At 38.5% G+C, this 22,598-nt stretch overlaps 1 protein-coding gene across 5 annotated transcripts in view; it reads left to right on the forward strand.

The window, feature by feature from the left end:
* Positions 1–22,598, forward strand: part of LOC126706966 (ankyrin repeat-containing protein ITN1-like) — a 223,625-nt gene that overhangs the window by 155,350 nt on the left and 45,677 nt on the right. For 4 of the 5 annotated variants that reach the window (XM_050406556.1, XM_050406559.1, XM_050406560.1 and 1 more), the window contains 2 exons: positions 5,126–5,550; positions 5,628–6,426. In XM_050406556.1, the coding sequence (XP_050262513.1) occupies positions 5,126–5,550; positions 5,628–6,242 (1,040 nt within the window). In that variant the 3' untranslated portion in view covers positions 6,243–6,426. Of the gene's footprint in view, positions 1–5,125; positions 5,551–5,627; positions 6,427–22,598 lie in introns of those variants that run through there. The other variant, XM_050406557.1, reaches the window with a different exon arrangement.

Consider the following 22,598-nt stretch of genomic DNA (forward strand, 5'->3'; position numbering starts at 1 on the left):
TAAACAAGACTAAAAACCTGTTTTGATCATGGTTTGTCAACAATACAAATTAGAGTTCTAATACATAAGTTCCTAAGTACTTAGAACCTAACAAATTGAAGTTTACAATAAGACTTAGACCACTAACATCCTATTACTACTACACGTAGAACTTATTACCACGACCTCATGATAGTTCCAAGTCCACAGACTACTTTTTTCCTTGGCCTTTGCAACACAAGCACCCACACTTATGACTTTGAGACTCCACTCAAAGGTTTTGAATCTCCTTAGATGTTGATCTTGTATGCAACAACTTCTACAACACCAGATCTTGAGATTCTTCAAGGAATAACACCGGTAGAAGACTTTAGAGAGTTTTTGGGTACAAAACCCTATATCTACAAAAGAGGCACATGATGCACTCTAATCTCTCTAAGAACTTTGAAAATCTCCTCTAGGGTTAGCTTATAATGTCCTTTAAATACTAGAAAAAACAGCTTGTGATTTGGGCTTCAAACGGTCAAGTTATGGGTTTTTTACGTTTGCTGATTTTTTGCTGATATGTGACTTTTGATTGATTGAGTACCAATCGAGTACCAATCAAACTAAATAGATTGTAACTCATTTTTTTCATCCTGAACTTGAGTTTTTTTTTTTTGTCTTGGACTTGAAAGTACACTATTCTAAACCAATGAGACTTACTTTTTGTTATGGTTTGCCAACATTACAAACTTAAAACCTAACAAAATATGCCAGACAGTTTCAGATGATGCAAAAAATAAACCCAAAAATTCAGATGAAACTAAAGAATTAGAAATTTTGGTGCCTACAAATTATTGAAACAAAATATTAAAAAAAAAATGTCAACTACACAGAGAAATATAAAAGAAAGATGTTCTACCCTCAAAAAAATAATCCATTGCTATAATTGTTGAAATGTGCAAGAAAATAATCCATTGCTATAATTGTTGAAATTTGCAAGAAAATTTCAAACGTTACAAAAAATTAATCAAAAGTCAGCAATTAAAACACAATGGAATTATTTAGATGAACCAATCTTCTAGTGGGTTGAATCTGGCGCCAAGTTTACCCTAGGATAATAGCTTGTTGTTGAGACTTGAGATCGAAATTATATATATAATATATTACAAAGGAGTATGATAAGATTAGAACTGTAAGCTAATAGAATTTAGTAGTATCATGGCATTGTAAAATTATTTCAAAGAGCCTTATATATACCCCCTCCAAACAAAAAAAAAAAGTTTGATATATACACGGTATTAATGTAGAATTCAAGAATTTTAAGGTATTTGATTTTTACTTGGACTCCTTTTAAGTGGAGAATGTATATATTAGTGTATTTTTTTTTTTTTTTTTTTGGGATGAAATTTTGTGTTATAGAGCTCTACTTTGAATTGATACAATCACAGGCACTATTATAGTGACTCTTTTTATCATTTTGTTGAATATAGAGTAATCTCCAATTATTGAATAACAAAAACTTATATTTAAATTGCCACAATCAAAAGCAAAATCACCATTCAAAATTTGAGAGATAAGTAGGATAATTAATCGATATTTAGTTCCAATAAAAAAAGAAGACGAAGCAGTAGAAGAGTTTGAAGAAGTTACCCATGACTGGATTAGATTATAATTGAATCAAGTGAAGAATGAACTTTGCCCATACACAAAAATCATTTTTCACCATCGTCATCCAAAAATCTCTACTTGAAGCTCAAATCATGAACCTAGAATCACAGAAATCACCGATCCTCTTCTTTGGCTTGCTCTTGCTCTTCTTGGTCATCTTCTTCTTTGACAAACTTTATCTTGACACTACATGCCCAAAAGAAAACCATATGAGTTATTTCAGATTAGTCTACATGCCCAAGCTAAAGGAAATTAGCAAAAGCAATTGGAGTCCGTAAATTTTTTATTAATTTAAAGGAAAAGAGAACAACTTCAAAAGAAGTTACCATCTCGATGTTAGGGATGTGGGAAATCTTGGGCCACTCCTCTCCTGTCTCTCTTTTGCAGCGTTCATCTAGAATCGGACTCCCCTAAATCTTGAATTTCTGTAATGGAGTTATAGGAATGAATTTCGGCAGTGACTTTAACTTTGGGCAATCAGAGATCTTCAAATGTTGAAGACGTGTCATTATAGTGAATCTTCTGATATAGTCGTCGTCTTCTTCTTCCTCTTCTTTTCCTCCAATCCCATTCCATTTTTCCCACTCATCTAATCCCCGAAAAATGAGAGATTTTGTGTAGGTGTATTGGTTTAAGAAAGGTTGGAATCGGGATCGTGATGTAGTTGCCGACATAGAATATAATGGGCTGGGTTGGGCAACGATGAAGAGGCAGAGAGAAATCAATGCAGTGGCATTGATCCGTGGTGGAGGCGGCGGCAGTGGGAGGATCTGAGTTTTGGATTTTGATTTTGGAGGAAAGGAAAGAGGGAGTTTTAGGTTTGGAGGCTGGATATATTAGCGTGAGAGATGAGAATAGAGTTTTTATTTTTTTATTTTTTTATTTTATTTTTTTTTTAAAGAAGTATGGGCTTTGTAATTTGTATTTGGTGGGGGGAGAGAAGAGATTTATTGTTTATTTTTTTAATAATGCTAATGTGTAAAGATGTGGGAACTCTAAAAAAAGTCAAAGCTAAGTCAAAGGCTTCAATTATATATATATATATATATATATATATATATATATATCCCTAGACTTTATTATCTAATCAATTAATCCCTTTATAAAAACATTCAAACTAACAGTAAGTCATATATATACCGCCACTTTGTAAATTACTATCTCTTTATTCTCGAGTTCTTAGTTCAATCCTTTAAGTTATTTATATATTTATGTAATTTAATTTCATAAGTACAATCTTTAGTAACTTTTTACTAAAGTGGTCAAGCCTAACACTTAGAATAACTAATCCCATTAAACTAATCTAAATGGAATGTTTTATATCTCTTGAAAGACATTATAGATTTCATCTTGAAATATGTGTTCTCTCATCACTATATATGATTTTCCAACGTACTGATATTTCTATAATTGATTAGATCTCACTCTTGAAACATTAAAGAAAACAACATTTTATGTTTAAGTTCACAACTCCCTCAGGCTTTAGAGTTAATGTAAATGAAAGCCATGAAATTTATTATTTAGTTAACAATAGTTATAGAATAACTGATCTCACAACAATACAGTTCTATGTGTCTTACACACTTAAGACACTACAACATATCAACTAGAGGTTTCAACTTCCATGGGCAAGGAAAACCATCTTAGTTGATATACTATAGTCTTCGCAAATGAAAAACCCAATTTCACTATCGTCTACGAACTAAAATTTTGAGTTTACAAGGAACTTGTGATTTATATTTTTTGTAATTAAATCAGATACAATCATGGTTTTAAAAACCAAATAAGACCCGCCGATTCAATTAGGAACCAAACCTAAACTGGTTTTGTAAATAAAAAAAAAAAAATTAAATAAAAAATCAGTCAAAACCAGGAACTTGACCCAATTCTAGTTCTTTGGCTGTTTTAGTTTTTAAAACCGTTCATTAATTGCATCTCATGGGCCTTGTGGATATGTCAGAGTTTTGATTTTACCATTATTTTAGATAGTAAAAAAACTTTTATTATTTAATGTGTCTCACATAATGTCATAGATAGCATCATAAGTAGGGATTTAAGGTACTAATCCTAACATATAAAATATCAACTTAATGTATTAACAGGGTACCAAAATGTTTGGAGATTACGTTAGATATATGATAATATGAAAGTAAACAACGTATTTCCAACATAACAAAAATATGTGTCTCCGATATGTACTCCCCCTCACAAACATAGTAAAATAAAATAAAAGTCTATCAAACTTCCCCAAATTTCTCTGTCCATAAAAGAATCACAGAAATTAATATTAGAGGTCAAGGTTGATCTAAACTTGGCATTGGATCAAGATGCACCCACAAATTGGATCACAAATTGGATCAAGATGCACCCACAAATTTGGCATTGGTCTTGGAAGTGATAGTTGTCTTGGATTAAGCTGGAGTTCCTAAGACAAAGAATCAAGCTTGCTTTATGGAATTTGAGTCAATATGGAGTTTTTTTTTTTCATAGATATTGCCTCAAATTGCTGTTCTAGTTTGGTTTGGTTTTCATGGAGTGGAATAATATTTTCTTGGTGTATAATAAATTATTTTTCCTTGGTATGGAAGGAAAATTACTTATCGAAGAGCTAAGTGTGTAATCATTGTCCATTAAGGAAAAAGATTGTGGCCTTATATTATAAGTAAGCATTGTTGCAAAGGGTTTGTAGATCTAAACTTAATTTTGTTTATCTCATCGTGCTTGAAATTTTATTGTGAAAATGGACTTGTAATATAGTTAACTCATAGCTTTTCAAATTATAGTGTACCCCGGGTCTCCATCTTGATAGATTATAGACTTTTTTTTAAAAGAATGCAAGAAATTATTAAGGTATGAACCTATAGCCTAAAATAATGTTTTTAAAACGCTACTACTGGGTATAGACCTATACTCACGGGGAAATAGCAGCTTTTTGCAGTGTATTATAATTAAGTAGTTCTATGCCCGAAGTCTTTGCTCATAAACAAACATAATTACCGTTACAAACAAAGAAACTCAGCTACATAGTTACAAATTAATCAATCAGTCTTGAAGCATAAAACAGACAAAGGAATATTCTAGGAACAACATAAATCTATCAGGTACAGAATTAGTGAGCCTCCCTTTGGCTACTGCTCGAGTTTAAACCTCCTATCTTATGGACTTGACAGCAGTTTCTTCACACTTGATCTGTTCACCGTGTTAGACTGTAGTTCCCCATGACAAGTTACTGGTAATTAACAGGTTGTACCTTTTCCATTTGTTCATCCCCAATCTATCACCATTTCACACCCAGTTGGCGAGATAAAACATAGATCTATGGTCCTCTTCCAAGTTCTAAACCCTCCTAGTACAAAACCACAACCAGAGAACAAATCAGATTTGCATTCTAAACAATTTTAGATGTACCAAAGATTATAGAGTTCATACCATTTTTTTACTGTATGATCTTTGAATATATTTTTTTTTGTTTTTTCTTTTTTCCAAATTTCAGGGTTGAAACGAATCTTCAACAAAGCTTTGATGGAGACATTAGCCCATCAATTGGTTATAGAACTATCAGAAGAGGTTCAACTATTCAAAGACAAAAAGCTCGATGTTTTGTCTGTACTTACTACTGCTGCAAAAGTTGGGAATGCTGAATTTCTAATTATACTTATTCGCACTTATCCTGATATCATGTGGATAACAGACAGTAGAAATCGCAGCTTGTTTCACATTGCTGTTATAAATCGACAAGAGAGTGTCTTTAATCTAATACATGAGGTAGTCACTTTCAAGGAAATAATTCTGACCAAATATGATAAGCCAGAAAACGAGAACATCCTTCACTTAGCTGGATATTTGGCTCCTCCAAGTCGGCTAAATATTGTATCAGGAGCAGCCCTTCAAATGCAACGGGAGTTGTTGTGGTTTAAGGTGGGTGTTAGTACATATTATTTTAATTTCTTTTTTCTAGTCGTTACTCTAATCAATTTACGGCTCCAAAACTGTAGGAGGTAGAAATGATTGTGCTGCCTTCACTCTTGAAGACACAGAATTCTAAGAACCTAACACCGTGGGATTTATTTACGATGGAACATGAAAATCTACGGAGAGATGGTGAAAAGTGGATGAAGAATACAGCAAAAAATTGCATGCTTGTGGCGACACTGATTACCACTGTGGTTTACGCTGCAGCTTTCACTGTACCGGGTGGAAGCAATCAAGTAACAGGCATCGCTATTTTTCATAAAGCTAAGTGGTTTAGGGTATTTTTCATATCAGATGCAATAGCACTGGTCTCCTCTTCTTCTTCAATATTAATGTTCCTGTCAATCCTCACATCACGTTTCGCAGAAATGGATTTTCTCGTGTCATTACCATTAAAGTTGGTGTTGGGACTCACCACACTCCTCATCTCTATAGTAGGCATGTTGGTAGCCTTCAGCGCAACCTGCTTTTTGGTCTTTAAAAGTGAAATGGCGTGGCTTCCTACTTTTATAATTACTTTGGCTGTTGTAGCAATTATTTTGTTTGTTTTGCTGCATCTTCCGCTTTGTGTTGATATCATCCGCTCGACATTCTTTTCTAGGTCTCTTTTCCGGCCACGTAAAAAGTCACTCTTTTAGTGGCTGATCGATGATGCCAATGAGCGATTGTTTGTGGTTGTTAAGGTAACTCTAAAAGTATTCTCTTCTAATGTTTCAAGAGTACCATAGTTGGGTACATGACAATAAATTCGTGTCTTTGGGATTGTATTCTAATAATCTTAATCAAACTTCATCAGTCGATCTTTTATTTATTTATTTATTATTGTTATTGTTATTCATATTGATCAAATTTCATTTTTATTTTAAGTTTTTTTCCCTAAGCTTTCCAGTTACAGTAAGTAAAATTAAAGGGTTTTAGGATTGTGTGAACGTGTTTCAGCCACAAATGCATCACCCAAACAGAATTTATCTGAAATTTGTCTTAGAAGACCCTTTTTTGTGTTGGTCCTTCATATACTTAATGATGTTGGTCCTTCATTTTATTTTATTATTTTTTTTATTAATAATATAAAATAGGTTTTTGGAAAGAAAGACTAAGCTCCAAAGTCCAATGCACCAGTGTGCAAATATTGTATTTTTGCTTAATTTGGGTTTCTGAAATTTTCAAATTGACCTTAAAATCTTCAATAATTCCGCATACAAATCAGACTCTTCCCTCACTTACCAATTCAAAATTTCCTCTTTGACTTCAATCTTAATATTCTTGTCAATTCTCACATTACGTTACTCTGAAAATAATTTCCTGTCATTACTAGTAAAGTTGGTGTCCGGACTCACTGCACTCTTCAACTCTATATTGGGCATGATGGTAGCCTTCAGTGCAACCTGCTTTTGGGTTTTCAAAAGCAAAAATGACGCGGCTTCGGATTGTTAATAATTGCTTCGGCTTGTGCCCTCGTTACGTTGTTTGTTGTGCTACAACGTCAACTTTGGGCTGATACTATCCGCTCAACAAACTAATTTAGGTTTCTTTTTCAATCGAGTAAACGTAGAATCTTTTAGTTGATGATACCAACTTGGGCAATCGTTTGTGGTTGTCAAAATAACTTGGATGCTGTTCCGCTTTGAACGGTTTAAAGAGTACCGCAGTTGGGTAAAAAACAATAAATTCAGGTATTTTGGGTTTGTGTTTTGTACATATGAATATGATAATCTTGTCAACAACCTTATACCTTAATTTACTAGCATTTCCTGATATTTTTAAAACATCCAATGTTAAAATTCCTTTTTGGCTGTTATAACTATTGAACTTATGATAATCTTAATCAAATTTCATTAGTGTTAAAAAATATTTTTTACGTACTGTGTCAATTAAATATATATATATATATATATATATATATATTGGGATTCTTTACTAATTCTAAAATTTCAGGTCTAATTCTAGTATCTTAAGTTTCGGTTTCAACCACTAAAATTTGGCCGGAGGCCATGAATCTATACTTAATTATTGAGAATTTAAAAAAGGTCATTGCCCGGTTTCAAAATAAAACATAAGAAAAATAAAAAGAGGTCATGAATCACGACCCATCCTGGGCCCCCTAACTTCTCCATGCGTGCGGTCCGATCAAATGTGTCCAAGACACCTAATATCTTTCTTTTTCTTTTGTGGAAAAAGAAACCTAATAATCTAATCTCTCTCTCTCTCTCTCTCTCTCTCTCTCTCTCTCTCTCTCTCTCTCTCTCTCAAAAATATATCTATTTGTCTATATATTAAGAGAATTTAGAAAGTTATAATTTTAAAAATGATCAAAAATACCTCTAATCAAATTAGATAATCCTTATTATTAAAAAATAAAAAATATGATTAAAATTGTAATTCAACAAATAAAATAAAATAAAAACTACCAGAAATTTTTTTTTCCTAAAAATTAGCATACTCTCTATCTAAACATATCTCACGTATGTTTGATACATTTTTTCTTAAAAATTAGCACACACTAAACTAAAAGTTTACTCCATTTCAAATCGTAAATTTTAGTTTTATAAAAATCTCTTCCTATGTAACCTCACTAACAATAGATAAATTCAAATTGAAAAATTATATTAGACTAAAAAACAAAAGCCTTATCACACGTACGGAGCGCGTGTGATAAGGCTAGTGTGTGTGTATATATATATATAGCCAAAATTTAGAGAAAATCTAATTAGATTCTACAATTGAAGTCCAATTTTGTACCATGTGCCCTAAATTATTTACTTCTAGAGGTTTTATTTCTTAATTTTGGAGTCAAATGTGGGAAAACATCTTAAATATTTATCCATGTGAGTTATTGAGTACAAAAACCAAAAAGTCTAGAATTAATAAACTGTAAAAAAAATAAATAAATAAATCAAAATCAAAAATAAAAAAATTAGAATTTTAAAAATATGAAAAATTTACATTTTCTACTTAATAATATTCTTACAAGATTTTTTAAAAAGTTAACAAAATATAAGAATGACTAAATATCAATGGTATTTAAATTATGTATGTAGGAATTATATTATGCGTCTTAATGTATATCTTTTAAGTATATCCATGCATATGCATGAGGTTACAAGCTAGTATATATATAAAAATAGAGACTTCATGTGAGAAAAAATGAGATTCTACCAAATAATGCATTTTATGCAAAGAAAAATGAAATATTCTCAAGTACCACACAATAGATAAAAAAACAAATAAATATTTACTTTTTGTTATATTTGATTTAATGTTTCAAGACTTTTATAATTAAAAAATAAATATTTTTTATATCTTTAGGTTTAATGTTTCAAGACTTTTCATCCCTCACATATACACACAAAACTTTTTGCATTTTAATTTACCATTTTCACCTGTTGCACTTCTAACCCCTTTATATATACCCACCCATAACCCTTCATGCCATCTCATTTCAAATACACACAAACCAAAAATTATGTAATTTGCCTTCAATCTTTCGACTATACCAACCTCTCTAACAGTGTTGTTTCATCTAATCCTAGCCCATATGATTTGGCTACAACCAAGGAAACGAGGCCCGCATTTTATATTGAGTGACAATGGCAATTACGATTTTGATGTTAAGGTCGAATATTGTGAATTTGTGGATTTTGTAAATGATGTGATTGACTGTGGATGTTTAGGATGTGAATTTTGTTTTAGAATTAAGGAAAAAGAGAAAGACATATTCTATATCAACCTTTTTCTAGAGATTCTGTATCAACTTTTATTCTATAATATCCTCCAAAGTTGTTATTGTTGTTGTTGTTTTTGTTGGGTGCACGTGACACCCTTTGAATTCCAGCACACATTTGTCAATGCTCATTTATGAGCTTGTTCCAAAAGTCTTCAAGGTTAGCTCTTTCATTTATTGATAAATGACCAAAGCATGGGAGAGGTCTGACTTCTCTTGACGATAAGTGATGCAAGGTGTGTGGGACATGTTGAAGGAAAAAAAAAAAAAAAGACTAAGGCCATTCGGCCTTATGGAGAGCTGAAGAAAATAGAGAGCCATTCGACCATTTTGGTGTGAGTTCTAGAGAGAGCAAGAAACACAAAAAAGAGAGATTTTTAGCTTGAGAGGTATAGTCCGAAAAGATAGAGAGAAACACGGTGAGAGTGTGAGAGAGTGAAAAAGAAAAAGGAGCATTTTTATTTGCTCAAGTTACACATAAAGAAGATAAATTGATGGAGTTTCTCATGAAGTTTTTGAGTGCTACAATCATGGAGAGTTGGAGTATTTAGAGGAAGATTTTGCTACTGGCTTTGTGGTGAGATTGTATTTACTCCTTGAGATTTATTTGTTGTATATCCAATTTATTGTGGACTCAAGTTTAGCATAAACTTGATAGTTGTAATCTTTATTTCATAGTAGATATTTTTCGAAGTTGCCCCGTGGTTTTTCCCTCTACACCTGAGGGTTTTCCACATAAGATTTGGTGTTCTTGTGTGGTTGTGTTTATATGGTGCTTGCTGGAATTTTTTATTTCCATGATATTGCTATTGCTTGCTAGTTATATATTTTTAATTCACACATAGACATTGAGGGGATTAGGATTTTTCCCTAACAAGTGGTATCAAAGCTATTAGTTGCTTGGGTTTGACTGTCTTGTGTTGGATTAAATGGAGAATATGACTATGAATATTATGGTTAAACTCTCGGCATCAAATTATTCGATATGGAAGCCAATGATGGAGGATGTCCTTTATTGTAAGGATTTGCATGACGCTATTGAGGGTGATAGTGCTAAGCCTAGTGATATATCAGATATAGACTGGGAGAAATTAAATAGAAAAACTATCGGGTGTATTAGACAATGCATCAATGTTAGTGTTTTTCACCATGTGTCTCAAGAAATAAATGCAGAGGCTCTTTGGGAAAAATTAAGGAGTCTTCATGAAAGAAAGACAACTCATAATAAAGCTTTTATTGCTAGAAAGCTTGTGAATTTGAAGCTTAAGGAGGGTAAGTCCATTGCCGAGCACCTTAGTGAGTTCCAGGACTTGATTAATTAGATGGTTGCAATGAAGCTAGTAATAGATGATGAGTTGCAAGCTTTATTGCTTTTGAGTTCCTTACTTAATAGTTGAGAGACTTTGGTAGTGTCACTTAGTAATTCTGCTCCGAATGGTGTGTTACAACTTGCCATGGTTAAAGATAGTTTGCTTAGTGAAGAAACTAGAAGAAAGGATATGGGCAAGGATATTGCACAAGCTCTTGTCATAGAGAACAAGGGGAGAAGTAAGAGTAGAAGTTCTAAAGGGCGAGGTAAATCCAAAAGTCGATCAGAATAAAAAGGAAAATTCAAGTGTTTTTACTGTGAGAAAGAAGGTCACATAAAAAGGAACAGCAAGGCTTGGAAGAACAAATAGAAAGAGGAAAAAAATCAAAAAAGGGTGGATGATGAGAACATTGCTGCTGTTATAGTGTTGGAAGATGAGGTCCTAGCCATAAGACAAGATGATTGTTGTACAGTTTCAGATCCTTACGTTGGATGGGTGATTGATTCAGCTACTTTCTGCCATGTCACTCCAAGAAAGGAGTTATTCACTTCATACAAAGCGGAAAACTTTGGGAGAGTGAAGATTGGCAATGATAGTTATGCGGACATTGTGGGAATTGGTGATATATGTGTTAGGGCTAACACTGGATACACCCTGATTTTGAAGGATGTGAGACATGTTCCGGATATTCACCTAAATTTGATTTCCACTCATGTTCTTGATAAAGAAGGTTATGGCAATTATTTCCGTGATGGAAAATGGAGGCTTAGCAAAGGATCATTGGTGTTTGCTAAAGGGAAGATTTGTTATACACTTTATAAGACACAAGTAAAGTTGTGCAAGAATGTTGTTAGTGCAGCTCAGGAGGATTCCTCGCCTAACTTGTGGCATAGGTGGCTGGCTCACATGAGTGAAAAAGGGTTGTAGATTTTGGCAAAGAAGTCTCTCATTCCCTTTGCCAAAGGTACGTCACTAAATCCTTGTGACTTTTGTTTATTTGGTAAACAACATAGAGTTTCATTTAATATACCCTCTACTCGAAAACCCAACGTATTAGATCTTGTTTATTCTAATGTATGTGGTCCCATTGATGTTAAGACTTTAGGTGGTAATAAGTATTTTGTTACATTTATTGATGATGCTTCACGAAAGGTGTGGGTTTATGTTTTGAAAACTAAAGACTAGGTATTTGAGCACTTTAAGAAATTTCATGCCATGGTGGAAAGAGAGAAAGGGAAGCCTTTGAAGTGTCTCTGTAGTGATAACAGAGGTGAATACACATCTAGTGAATTCAAGAATTACTGCTCTGAGAAAGGCATTAGACATGAGAAGACAATTCTTGGTACCCCACAGCAAAATGGTGTGGCAGAAAGGATGAACCGCACTATTGTTGAGAAGATCAGATGTATGTTGAGAATGGCTAATCTGCCTAAGTCATTTTGGGATGAAACTGTTGTGACTACATGCTACCTAATTAATAGATCACCATCAATTCCTTTAGATTTTGATATTCCAAAAAGAGTATGGACAGTGAAAGATGTTTCTTACTCTCAATTGAAGGTATTTGGGTGTAAGGCATTTGTTCATATGCCTAAGGAACAAAGATCAAAGCTTGATAGCAAATCCACTCCTTGTATATTTGTTGGATATGGAGATGCAGAATTTGGCTACAAGCTATGGGATCCAAAAGAAAAGAAAATGATCAAAAGTCGAGATGTAGTTTTTCATGAGAATGAAAACTTGGCAAACTTTGAGAAAACTGAGAAGCCTAAAGCTATAGCTGGAGGTGTTCCTGATCTTACACCTACCTCTTCTTCCTTAGATAATGCCACAAATAAGGAAGAGGTACAAGATGAGAATTATGGTGATGAACCAACTGAATTTGATGCTGATGAGCCAGCAAGTGTTGATGGTGATGATGTGATAGATACAGATGGTGTTGAGAAGGGGGAGCAGCCTCCTCCACTAGAGATGGTAGAACCTCAGGTAAGAAGGTCTACTAGAGGGTGTAAGAAGATTATGGAAACTCGTTAAGCAGATTGATTACTAGGAACATATAAAAGACAATGTGGAAATGTGGAATAGAGCACAACACTAGATACAACAAACTGAGGGATATTATTAGATTCAACAACTTTTTTACATTAGACTTAAGCAACACTGAAATACATTTTACAACAAGAGCTTTCTTTTCTTTTTCTTCACTCACTCTTGCCTCTTCAAAATTACAAGAGTCCTACTTATAGACCTTAGAGCTGGCAGATAATGTACAATATTCATATTAGGACAAGTAGGGGTTGTCCTTATGGATTTACAAGTGTCCAGAGCATAGTGGCCTGGTTGGATCTTCATCTTCTTCCGGATAAGCTTGACATGGGATAAGAACAATCTTGAGTGCTGGGTTGGCGAACAAGTGTCAAGTGAGGTGGGGTATATCTGCGTTGGTGATCTTGTTGAAGTATCTTTCTAACAGGGAGGAGATATGGTACTTTGCGAGTTGTTGGGAGGATTATGTCTGAAGACATTTCTAGGACTTTTTTCTTCTTCTTCTTTTTTTTTTTTTTTTTTTTAAAGATATCTAGTCCCATCCATCTCTTCCTTGGAACCATTTTTCATCATCATCTCCATCAGGATCATGATTATGATATTACGGGTCATCATATCAAATAAGAGGATTTGGCATTTCCCAATGATCTTCATGTGGCCATTGTTGCTTACAAACATCCGGGCCAGTTAGAATTATTTCAGGGAAAATACCCTTATTAAGGGATTCTGCCATGGTAAGAGCATGATAACAAGATACCCAAGAGACATCCAAATGTGTGTGGAGACTTCCGTCTGAATTGGTGACCCAATACATCTCAGCAGGGTGGAAAATTCCTTGTGCTCGAATATTATTTTTAGAATGAAATTTGGCAACCAAACATGCTGAAATGACTTTGTGGCTGAATTTAGGGTGTTCTGTTTTAGGATACCTTATCCATTCACCATTATGAGCATCATTTTTCAAAATTTCAGACCAGAATTTATGAAAATATTTATTTCCCTGAGGGAAAATAGAGTTGTAAAACTCTGGTTCGAAATGAAGGCACAAGTATTATTCATTAAGCAAGTACCACATATAGAGGTAATGTGCAACCGTCCAATTGGTTATCCAAAATGCAAAAGAGGTTTTCCATGGTTGGTCTATATCAGGGAAAATAGCAAGGAAATGGCATTGGTATTTTTTAAGGTAATCATGGAGGGTTTTGATAATTCTTTTACTTCTGGCTTCAAGGGTAAAGGTTTTGATTTGGTCTTTTATTTATGAGGGAAGGTTTTCTATTATATTAAGGATATCATTAGGGTCTATAGAGGAAGAGCCTGAGGATGAGGATGGGTCTATAACAGGATATACACATAAAGGTGGGGGGATAATTGTGGTATTAAGGGCTGGAGGTTTCCTGTAAAGGTAATCAGTGATAAGGTTGTCTTTATCTTTAATGTGCTTGACTTGAAAAGACCATTGTGAAAACCAGTTTGACCATTTGAGTAGCTGAGGATGTGGGAGCATTTTCCTTTTGAACTGAAGCATCTTAGGAAAGGAAGACATGTCCATTTCTACTAAGAAATTATGTCCAAGAAGATGGAATTGGAATTTTTCAATTCCATGCTTGACTGCAAGAATTTCTTTGAAAGTAGAATGGTAATGAAGTTTTGAGGACTTGAATGCCCCACTTTTGTAGCCACAAATATTCCCTTTGCCATCAATTTCTTCAAAAAGAGCTGCTGCCCAATATTCATCACTTGCGTCTGTTTGCAAGATTCGTTTACCTGGTCCTAGAAACTGTAAGGGAGGAAGTTTTTCTGATAACCTTTTCAATTGTTGGACTGCTTCTATGTGAACAGAGTTTCATTCTAGGGGAGACTTCTTCAACAATTGAGCCAAACAGTTCTTGTATCTGGAGACTTTTGGAATGAAGTCCGACATGTAATTTACAATTCCGAGGAACTATTGTATTTGCTTAGTACTTGTGAGCTTGTCTGGAAATTCACCCAAAGAGGTCGCTATGTGAGGCTACAGAGTATACTTTCCATCTAAAATATTTACTCCCAAAAAGTCTATAGAAGACTGTCCTATGTCCATTTTCTTTTCTAAAAGCGTTATCCCTTGAAATTTCACTAAATTATAAAATTCAGTGAGCAACTTGGCATGGGATTCTTCATCTTTTGAGAATAAAAGGATATCATCCGCATAGATTAATGCATTGGCTAAAAGTGGCTGGAACAACGTTACCATTGCTTTCTGGAATTGGGATGGAGCATTTTTAAGACCAAAAGGCATAACAGTCCATTGGTAATGGTGGTCTGGGATGCAAAAAGCCATCTTGTATCTCTGGATGGATGCCTAGCTGCCAAAATCCTGCTTTAAGATCAAACTTTGAAAATACTTTTGCATTTGAAAAATGCTGGAAAAGGGCACTCTTGTTTGGCAAGGGAAATTTGTCATCTGCGAGAAAGTGATTAAGATCCTAGTAATTGATTACCAATCTGAGTTTGCCTCGAACTTACTCAGCATGCTTATTGACATAGAAAGCTTCACATGCCTAGAGAGAAGTTATGGGTTCAATAAGGCCTTCAGCTAGGAGGGTAGATAGTTCTTGGGTGGCCAGGGCTAAATGTTCTGGATTCATCCCTCTGTGACTGGCTCTTGTGGGGTTGACATCTTCATTTTTCTTGAATGGAAGGTATATGAAAAATTTTGGGTTTTTCCACAGAGGATTTGGATTTTTAAGGAGGAATTCAGAATGGCTGTTTGCATAACAGTCACTAACGATCTGGAGTTTTAAGGAGTCAAAGAGGTCCACAGTTAACAAGTGGGGTACTTGGGCCCAGGTAAGAAGGTGTTGTTTGTGCATGAGCCCTTTTGAAGACCATCTAAGACTTGGTATTTGATGAAGGAGATCAAATCCGATGAGAAGGTCTCTGCCTGTAAGAGGGGATCCAAGGACTTGGTGTTTAATGGTTAAGGTTGGAAAAATTCTGATGAGGATAGGCTTACTCTTCAGGGTTATAAGGAATGTTTCTCCATTGGCTACTCTAAACATCTGGTGATGGGGTAGCCAAAATTCTTGAGGTAAAATTCTGGAGGATTGTTGCTGCTGCTCCTATATCAAATAAGACTATCACCTGAATAGGTCTAGAGTATGTATCAAGGAGAAGGTGCACTTGGGCTATAGGAGTTGGGTTGGTCAAGGGGGCTATTATTGGTTGGGATGTGTAGATGGTTTGGATTTCTGGGTCTGAATCATATTCACTGTCTGGTTCTGAGTCTTCTTCCGAGGTAGAATAAGCTACAACTGCCAAGGCTTGAGGGGAGTATTCATCATCCAAGGAAAAAAGTGACTCTATATCTGAGAAAGGAACATCTTCTGCTTGAATCTAGTCTTGTTCAAGGAGCTTTGCTACTTTTTCTTTTTCCGGGCAATTTTTAGCAAAATGGCCTGGTCTCCTGCATACTAAGCAAGTTTTCGAAGTTTTTCCTTTAAATTGCCTCCTCCTAAGAAACTTCCATTTCTTCTTTCTGAAAGTGTTTTTCCTTTTTCCCGCATAATGTCTTTTCTTTCCAAAATATTTTTTGAAATGATATCTTTTTTTCTGTGGGCAGGCACAATTTTTCTCGTAGCACTTTTTTAGCAAATCTTTTCTCCTGTAGTTGTCTTTGAGTTTGTTATGGACCTTGTCAATTTTGGAAAGAAATTTCCTTTCATTGTAGAGCTTTTCCAGGGCAATAAGCACCTGTTGATAAATTTCTCCCAAGGAAGCTTGTTGTAGAGTTATTTTTTGGAGATTCATCATGTGAAGAGTTTCATCTCCCAATGATTCTGGAAGGGAGTTGAGAAAAGTATGCTTGGCATTAACATCATCCATACCATTAAAAGAATAATATCTCCTTGAAATTTTGTCAAAATGCTTTTCCAAATCTTTCCTTTCAAATGAGCAACATTTCATCAAAAGGAATTCTTCTCGTGCTACCTCCGTGTAATGAGTTACAGAGCCAAGAAATTCATTATGGACAATTGTGAAAAAATCTTCCAATGTGTTGCACTGGGCTGCTTGCCTTTGCCTGTATTCTCCTAGATTGATCCACCACTCTCTTAGCCTTCCTGTAATTCTTGCCACAAATTTAGCAATTATCTGGGGCACAGTGGCATTCGGGGCTTACAGTTCAGCAATACACCAGGAATACATGCTAAAGATCTCATCATGCCATTTGGAAGGAGGAGCATTGTCGAGGGTAAACAAATATTTTGAATCTGTAGTTGGCGAATAAGCCAACCTTGTTTGGTTTTCTGGGATAAACGGTGGTGGGTGAAAAATTGGTGGCAGTGGGGGTGGGTGAAGAACATCATCTTCCTATTCTCCTTTTGGTTCATTATTTGTCATGAACACCTCTTCTAGGCCAAGATCAGACAGATCTAAGTTAGAATCCTCGATTATTGGAAGCACGAAAGGCTCTCTAGAGTCATTAAGGGTGAGAGTTTTAAGGAATGACGAAATTGGGTTTAGGGGGGGTCAGGGTCCACAGTCAACATGTTCAGATCTGGAGGTCTTGAGGAGGCACCTATAGTTGGGTTTGGAAGTTGGTATACTAGTTCTTTGTCCTTTTTCAAGGAAGAAGAGGCATTTTGAGGTTTAACTTGTGATTCTGGTTGGGGTGGAACTGGATGTATAACGCTAGAGAGAATTCCACATGGCCTAAATGGATTATGATTAGGATGTGACATGACTAATGGTTGTAGGTTTTGAGAAGTTGGTGAAAACGGTGAGGTCAAGGGCATGGCAAGGTCTTTATATAATCATTGCCGGGGCTAGTAGGGCATCTGGGCATGCATTGGAAGAGCCTGAGTAGCTTCTTTCTGTGATCCTTCCATAAATTGGATTTGTAGCAGCAACTGCTTTTTCTCTTTTACTTTTTGTCCAATAAGAGGAAAGGAGACAGACAAGTCCTTGACTGTAGAAGCAATAATTGCCAACTCTTGTTCAACTGCCTTGATTTTCTTCTTCAAATCTTCAATAAGAGAATTGGAAGATGAAAAGGTATGATTGACCGCTTCAGCCATCCTTTGCTGGTTATCCAAAAATTTTGAAAGGACTTTGTTTTGTGCTACAGCATTCTCCGCTTGCCAGTTTAACGCAGCTTTTGCCGAAGAGACCTGTTTCTTGGTACCATCAGAATTAGTTCCAATAGGATTCTTTATTTTCCAAACGTGTTTGGTATTAGTTTGAGGGTGGTCAAAATTTTCTAATGGAGGAAAGTTCTAGGAATAGGAAGGAGAGGCTTGGTCAAACATATAACAGGGGGAAAATTTTGATGTCTAGGTTGGTTTAGTGGGAAGAGGTTGACATTTTAAAGTCTGGGGAAGGACTTTCTGATAGTATGGGATTAGTGGAGGTTTCTGATTGTGGCTATAATCTTCTTTGGATGAAGAGGGAGAGATTTGTTTCTTGGTTTTAGGATAGAGGACATAATAATCAAACTTTCCAGAGGGCTCTCCTAGAAGGTCAACTTTTAGATCTCCTGCTTCATACCTGTACGGCACCGAGCTCCCAAAGCCCATACTGGCCTTGGGCCCAGACCCATCTGGGCCCCGGGCCTAAGCCCATACCGGCCTTGGGCGCAGGCCCAGCAGAAAGTTCCAGTTACCTTATGCCCTTCTTGAAACTGCCTTAGAGCCAAAAACAAGTTTTGGGTATTAAGTTCCCGGGGTTGACCGGTTAATATTTCCCGGTAGAGCGCATGAGTCAATACCCGGGAAGGTCATGATATGCACGGGAACGTGAGTTGCCGAACATAATCGGTGAAAATGGAGCCAAGTTCCAAGATCATAAATGCTGCACCGCCCTTTCACCTAAACAACCACTTTAACCAGATAATACTGGACCTTCAATAGCACTAACGGTGAATGTAATCATGATCTCCCCACTAACCTTGGCTATAAATAGAGGAAAGTTGAGAGAAGAAGGGGGTCAGAAAAATTGAGAGAAAATAGTCAAGGAGAGAGTATCAACTGAGTGTCGCTTTGAGTCCCTCTGCCGAGAACGACCCATTGTAGGAAATCCTTAAACCCACTACAAATAAATTGTGAGCCCAAGTAATCTAAGGCCCAGGATTCTTGTACTTGGTTCTTACAATTGGCGCCCACCGTGGGGCTATCCTACGAAGCTGTGGTTCGAGTGAGACTCAAGCAAAGAAGATGTCTGAGGAGCGTTCAGGAGGGCACGTGCCGAGCAATTCCGCAGGATCTTCTCGGGGATCGACGTGGAGGGAGAGAAGGCAGAAGCGGCTGGAGGATAGGGAGCATCCAAGAGGAGAGGAAAGGTCCGGATTGGGAGAAGGATCGGCCCAGACACACCGGACGATTTCAAACGTTTCAGCACATCGGCAACATGATGATAGAGACCGGGAGCTGGAGCGGTTGCGCAGATTGGTAATGGACTTGGAGCTGGAAGCAAGGGGTCGGCGCCACGAAAGGAACCACAACCCCCAACCCAGGAGGAACCGTGGCGAGGAAGGTTCCAGCCGATCTGTTACACAACAACACCGAGACCGATCACGTTCTCAAGAGTCACGTCGTCACTCCCGGGAGACGCGTCGTAGACAGGACCGTTCCCGGTCGCATGGATATGATAACCAAGGGTCAGAGTCGCCAGAGGAGCGGCGGCCCCACAACGCCGCGATGGACGCCATGAGCAGGGCCTTGCGGATGGCAGCCCGGTCTCCATTCTCTGATGAGATTGAACGGGCACCCATGCCGAGCAGATTCACGCGTCCACCATTCAATTCCTATGAGGGAAGGACAGACCCCGTGGAGCATGTCAGTCATTACATCCACATGATGTCGTTGCATGCGCACAACGATGCATTGATGTGTAAAGTATTCTCCTCTAGTCTCGGCTCTACCGCACTGAGATGGTTCAATGGGTTGCGGAAAGGTTCTATACACAGCTTCGCCGAGCTGATTCAGGAGTTCGGCAGCAGGTTCGTCACATGCAGCCGAGTGCAACAACCGGTCGACGCGTTGCTTTCCATGAAAATGAGGGTCGGGGAAACCCTTCGGAGTTATGCCAGCCGATACTGGGAACTCTACAATGAGATTGGTGGGGGAAATGAGAAAATCGCAGCTAGCACCTTCAGGATGGGGCTCCCCGAGGATTCTGAACTGCGGGAGTCGCTGACGAGAAGACCCCCGGAGGATATGAGGCAACTGATGAGACGCATAGAGGAGTACAAACGCCTGGAGGATGACCGGCTGCAAAGCAGGGGGAAAGCCCCTTTTACGGGGAGATCTCGGCAAAGCATCTTGCCGCCAAAACCGAAAAGGGACTTCAGAATGCAGGAACCAGAGGTGCAGATCGAAGGGGTTAATGTGTTGTTTAAAGAGCCCGTGCACAAGATACTGGAACGGATAAGGAACGAGCCATTCTTCAGATGGCCGAACAAAATGGGGGGCGACCCATCTCGGAGGAACCAAAGCCTATACTGCACTTATCACAGAGACAAGGGGCACACCACCGAGCAGTGTAGGGTATTGAAAGATCATCTCGGGCAGCTAGTGAAGGCAGGGCACCTGAAAGAGTTTGTAGCAGATTCCACTGACCGGGAGACCGAGCAGGGCGCCCAACAGAAAAGGAATCCCCTTCCACCACCCCGGGGGGTAATCAACGTCATTCATGCCGCACCGAGAGGGGCCGCAGCGGCAAGGATGGTGATGACAGTGGCTTGCGCGGAGGGAGAATCATCCAAGAAGCAAAGGAGAGTTGGACGGCTAGACATCTCATTCGGAGAAGATGATTTCGAAGGAACCATCCAACCTCACGACGACGCTTTGGTGGTGACAACCCGGATAGGCGGATTCCTGGTGAAGAGGGTGATGATTGATCAGGGTAGCGGAGCTAACGTCATGTACCCGGACCTCTTCCAGGGGCTCGGGTTAAAAACCCAGGATTTGGCGAAGTATAACACGCCATTGGTCTCGTTTGACGGGAGAATTGTGATCCCCGAGGGGCAAATCTCTCTCCCAGTGGACATGGAGGGCAAGGAAGTTGTAGTTACATTCATAGTAGTCCGATCATTCGCACCTTACACCGCAATCCTGGGGAGGCCGTGGATTCACGCCATGGGGGCTGTTCCGTCCACCCTTCACGTGAAAGTAAAATTTCCTACTGAGTACGGAGTTGTAGAGGTAAGGGGGAATCAGCAGGTGGCGAAGCAATGCCTCGTAGCCGCGGTCCAGTGGGAAAAGGAACAGCTCGGCCAAGCTGAGCACGCCGAGAAAGAGACTGCATAGCAATTACAGATACCCCAGGAAAATGGGGCAGACGTTGCCGAGGAGATGCTGAAGGTAAGAATTCTCCCAGATAGTGACAAATACTTCCAGATAGGTACAAGCATGAATGACCGGGAAAGGGTAGAAATGTTGTTGTTCCTGTTAAAGAACATAGATGTCTTCGCGTGGAACCCGTATGAAGTGCCCGGCGTAGACCCCGAGTTCATTGTTCACAAACTCAATGTGGACCCATCGTTTCCCCCGAAAAAGCAGAAGCCGAGAAGAGCATCAAAGGAGCACGTCGATGCGGTAAACCTGGAGGTCCAGCGACTGAAGGAAGCCGGGGTCATAAAAGAAATATTCTTCCCGAGATGGCTAGCAAACACTGTTGTAGTAAAGAAGAAGAGCGGGAAATGGAGAGTTTGCGTGGACTTCACCGATCTAAACAGAGCGTGTCCCAAGGATCCGTTCCCGATGCCCAAGATTGATCAGCTAGTAGATGCCACGTACGGGCACCCGAGAATGAGTTTTCTGGACGCCTTCCAAGGCTACCACCAGATTGCCCTGGCGCCCGAGGACCGAGAGAAGACAGCATTCCGAGGACCGAGAGAAGACAGCATTTATATCCCCGAACGCAAACTATCACTACGAGGTCATGCCGTTTGGGTTGAAGAATGCCGGGGCCACCTACCAGCGTATGATGACACGGATGTTCCGGGAAAAAATTGGGTGCACGGTTGAAGTTTATATCGACGACATGGTAGTAAAAAGCAGAAAAGAGTCGCTGCATACTGAAGACCTTCGGGGAGTATTCGAGATACTACGGCAACACAGGCTGCGCCTCAATGCCGAAAAGTGCACTTTCGGAGTGGGGGCTGGCAAGTTCCTGGGTTATCTGATCTCCACTCGGGGAATAGAGGCTAATCCCGACCAAATAGAGGCTGTCAATCGCCTCCAACCACCGAGCAATCCTAAGGAGGTGCAAGTGCTCACCGGGATGTTGGCCGCCCTGAACCGATTCATCTCCAAGTTTGCCGATCGCTGCCGGCCATTCTATCAACTTCTGAAGAAGTGGAAGGGGTTTTAGTGGGACGAGAGCTGCGATGAAGCTTTTCGAGAACTAAAGGAATATTTGGCAAAGGCGCCGAGGTTGACGGCCCCGGAGCCCGGGGAGGATCTGTTTATGTACCTTGCAGTCACCGATCATGCCGTAAGTGCTGTGTTACTAAGGGACCGGGGAGTGCAGATGCTGGTGTATTACGTGAGCAAGACCTTGGTCGATGCCGAGACAAGGTACTTGCCTCTTGAAAAGTTGGTTCTGGCCTTGGTACACGCCACGAGGAAGTTACCACACTACTTCCAGGCACACACAGTGTTCGTCCTCACCGAGTATCCATTGCAATCACTGTTGAAAAGATCCGATTTCACAGGACGGATTGCTAAATGGGGGACTCGGTTGGGATCGTTTGACATAAGATACCGACCTAGAAGCTCGGTGAAGGGGCAGGTCCTCGCTGATTTCATCGCAGAATTTACACCTAAGGGTGAAGGCCAGGTAATCTGTAGTACGGAGATTCGCCCGTGGAGGTTATTTGTGGACGGCGCATCAAATGCTATGGGGGCTGGGGCTGGTATTGTCATAGTCACCCCTGA

Source organism: Quercus robur, chromosome 11 (genome assembly GCF_932294415.1).
Source record: "Quercus robur chromosome 11, dhQueRobu3.1, whole genome shotgun sequence".
Classification (NCBI taxonomy): domain Eukaryota; kingdom Viridiplantae; phylum Streptophyta; class Magnoliopsida; order Fagales; family Fagaceae; genus Quercus; species Quercus robur.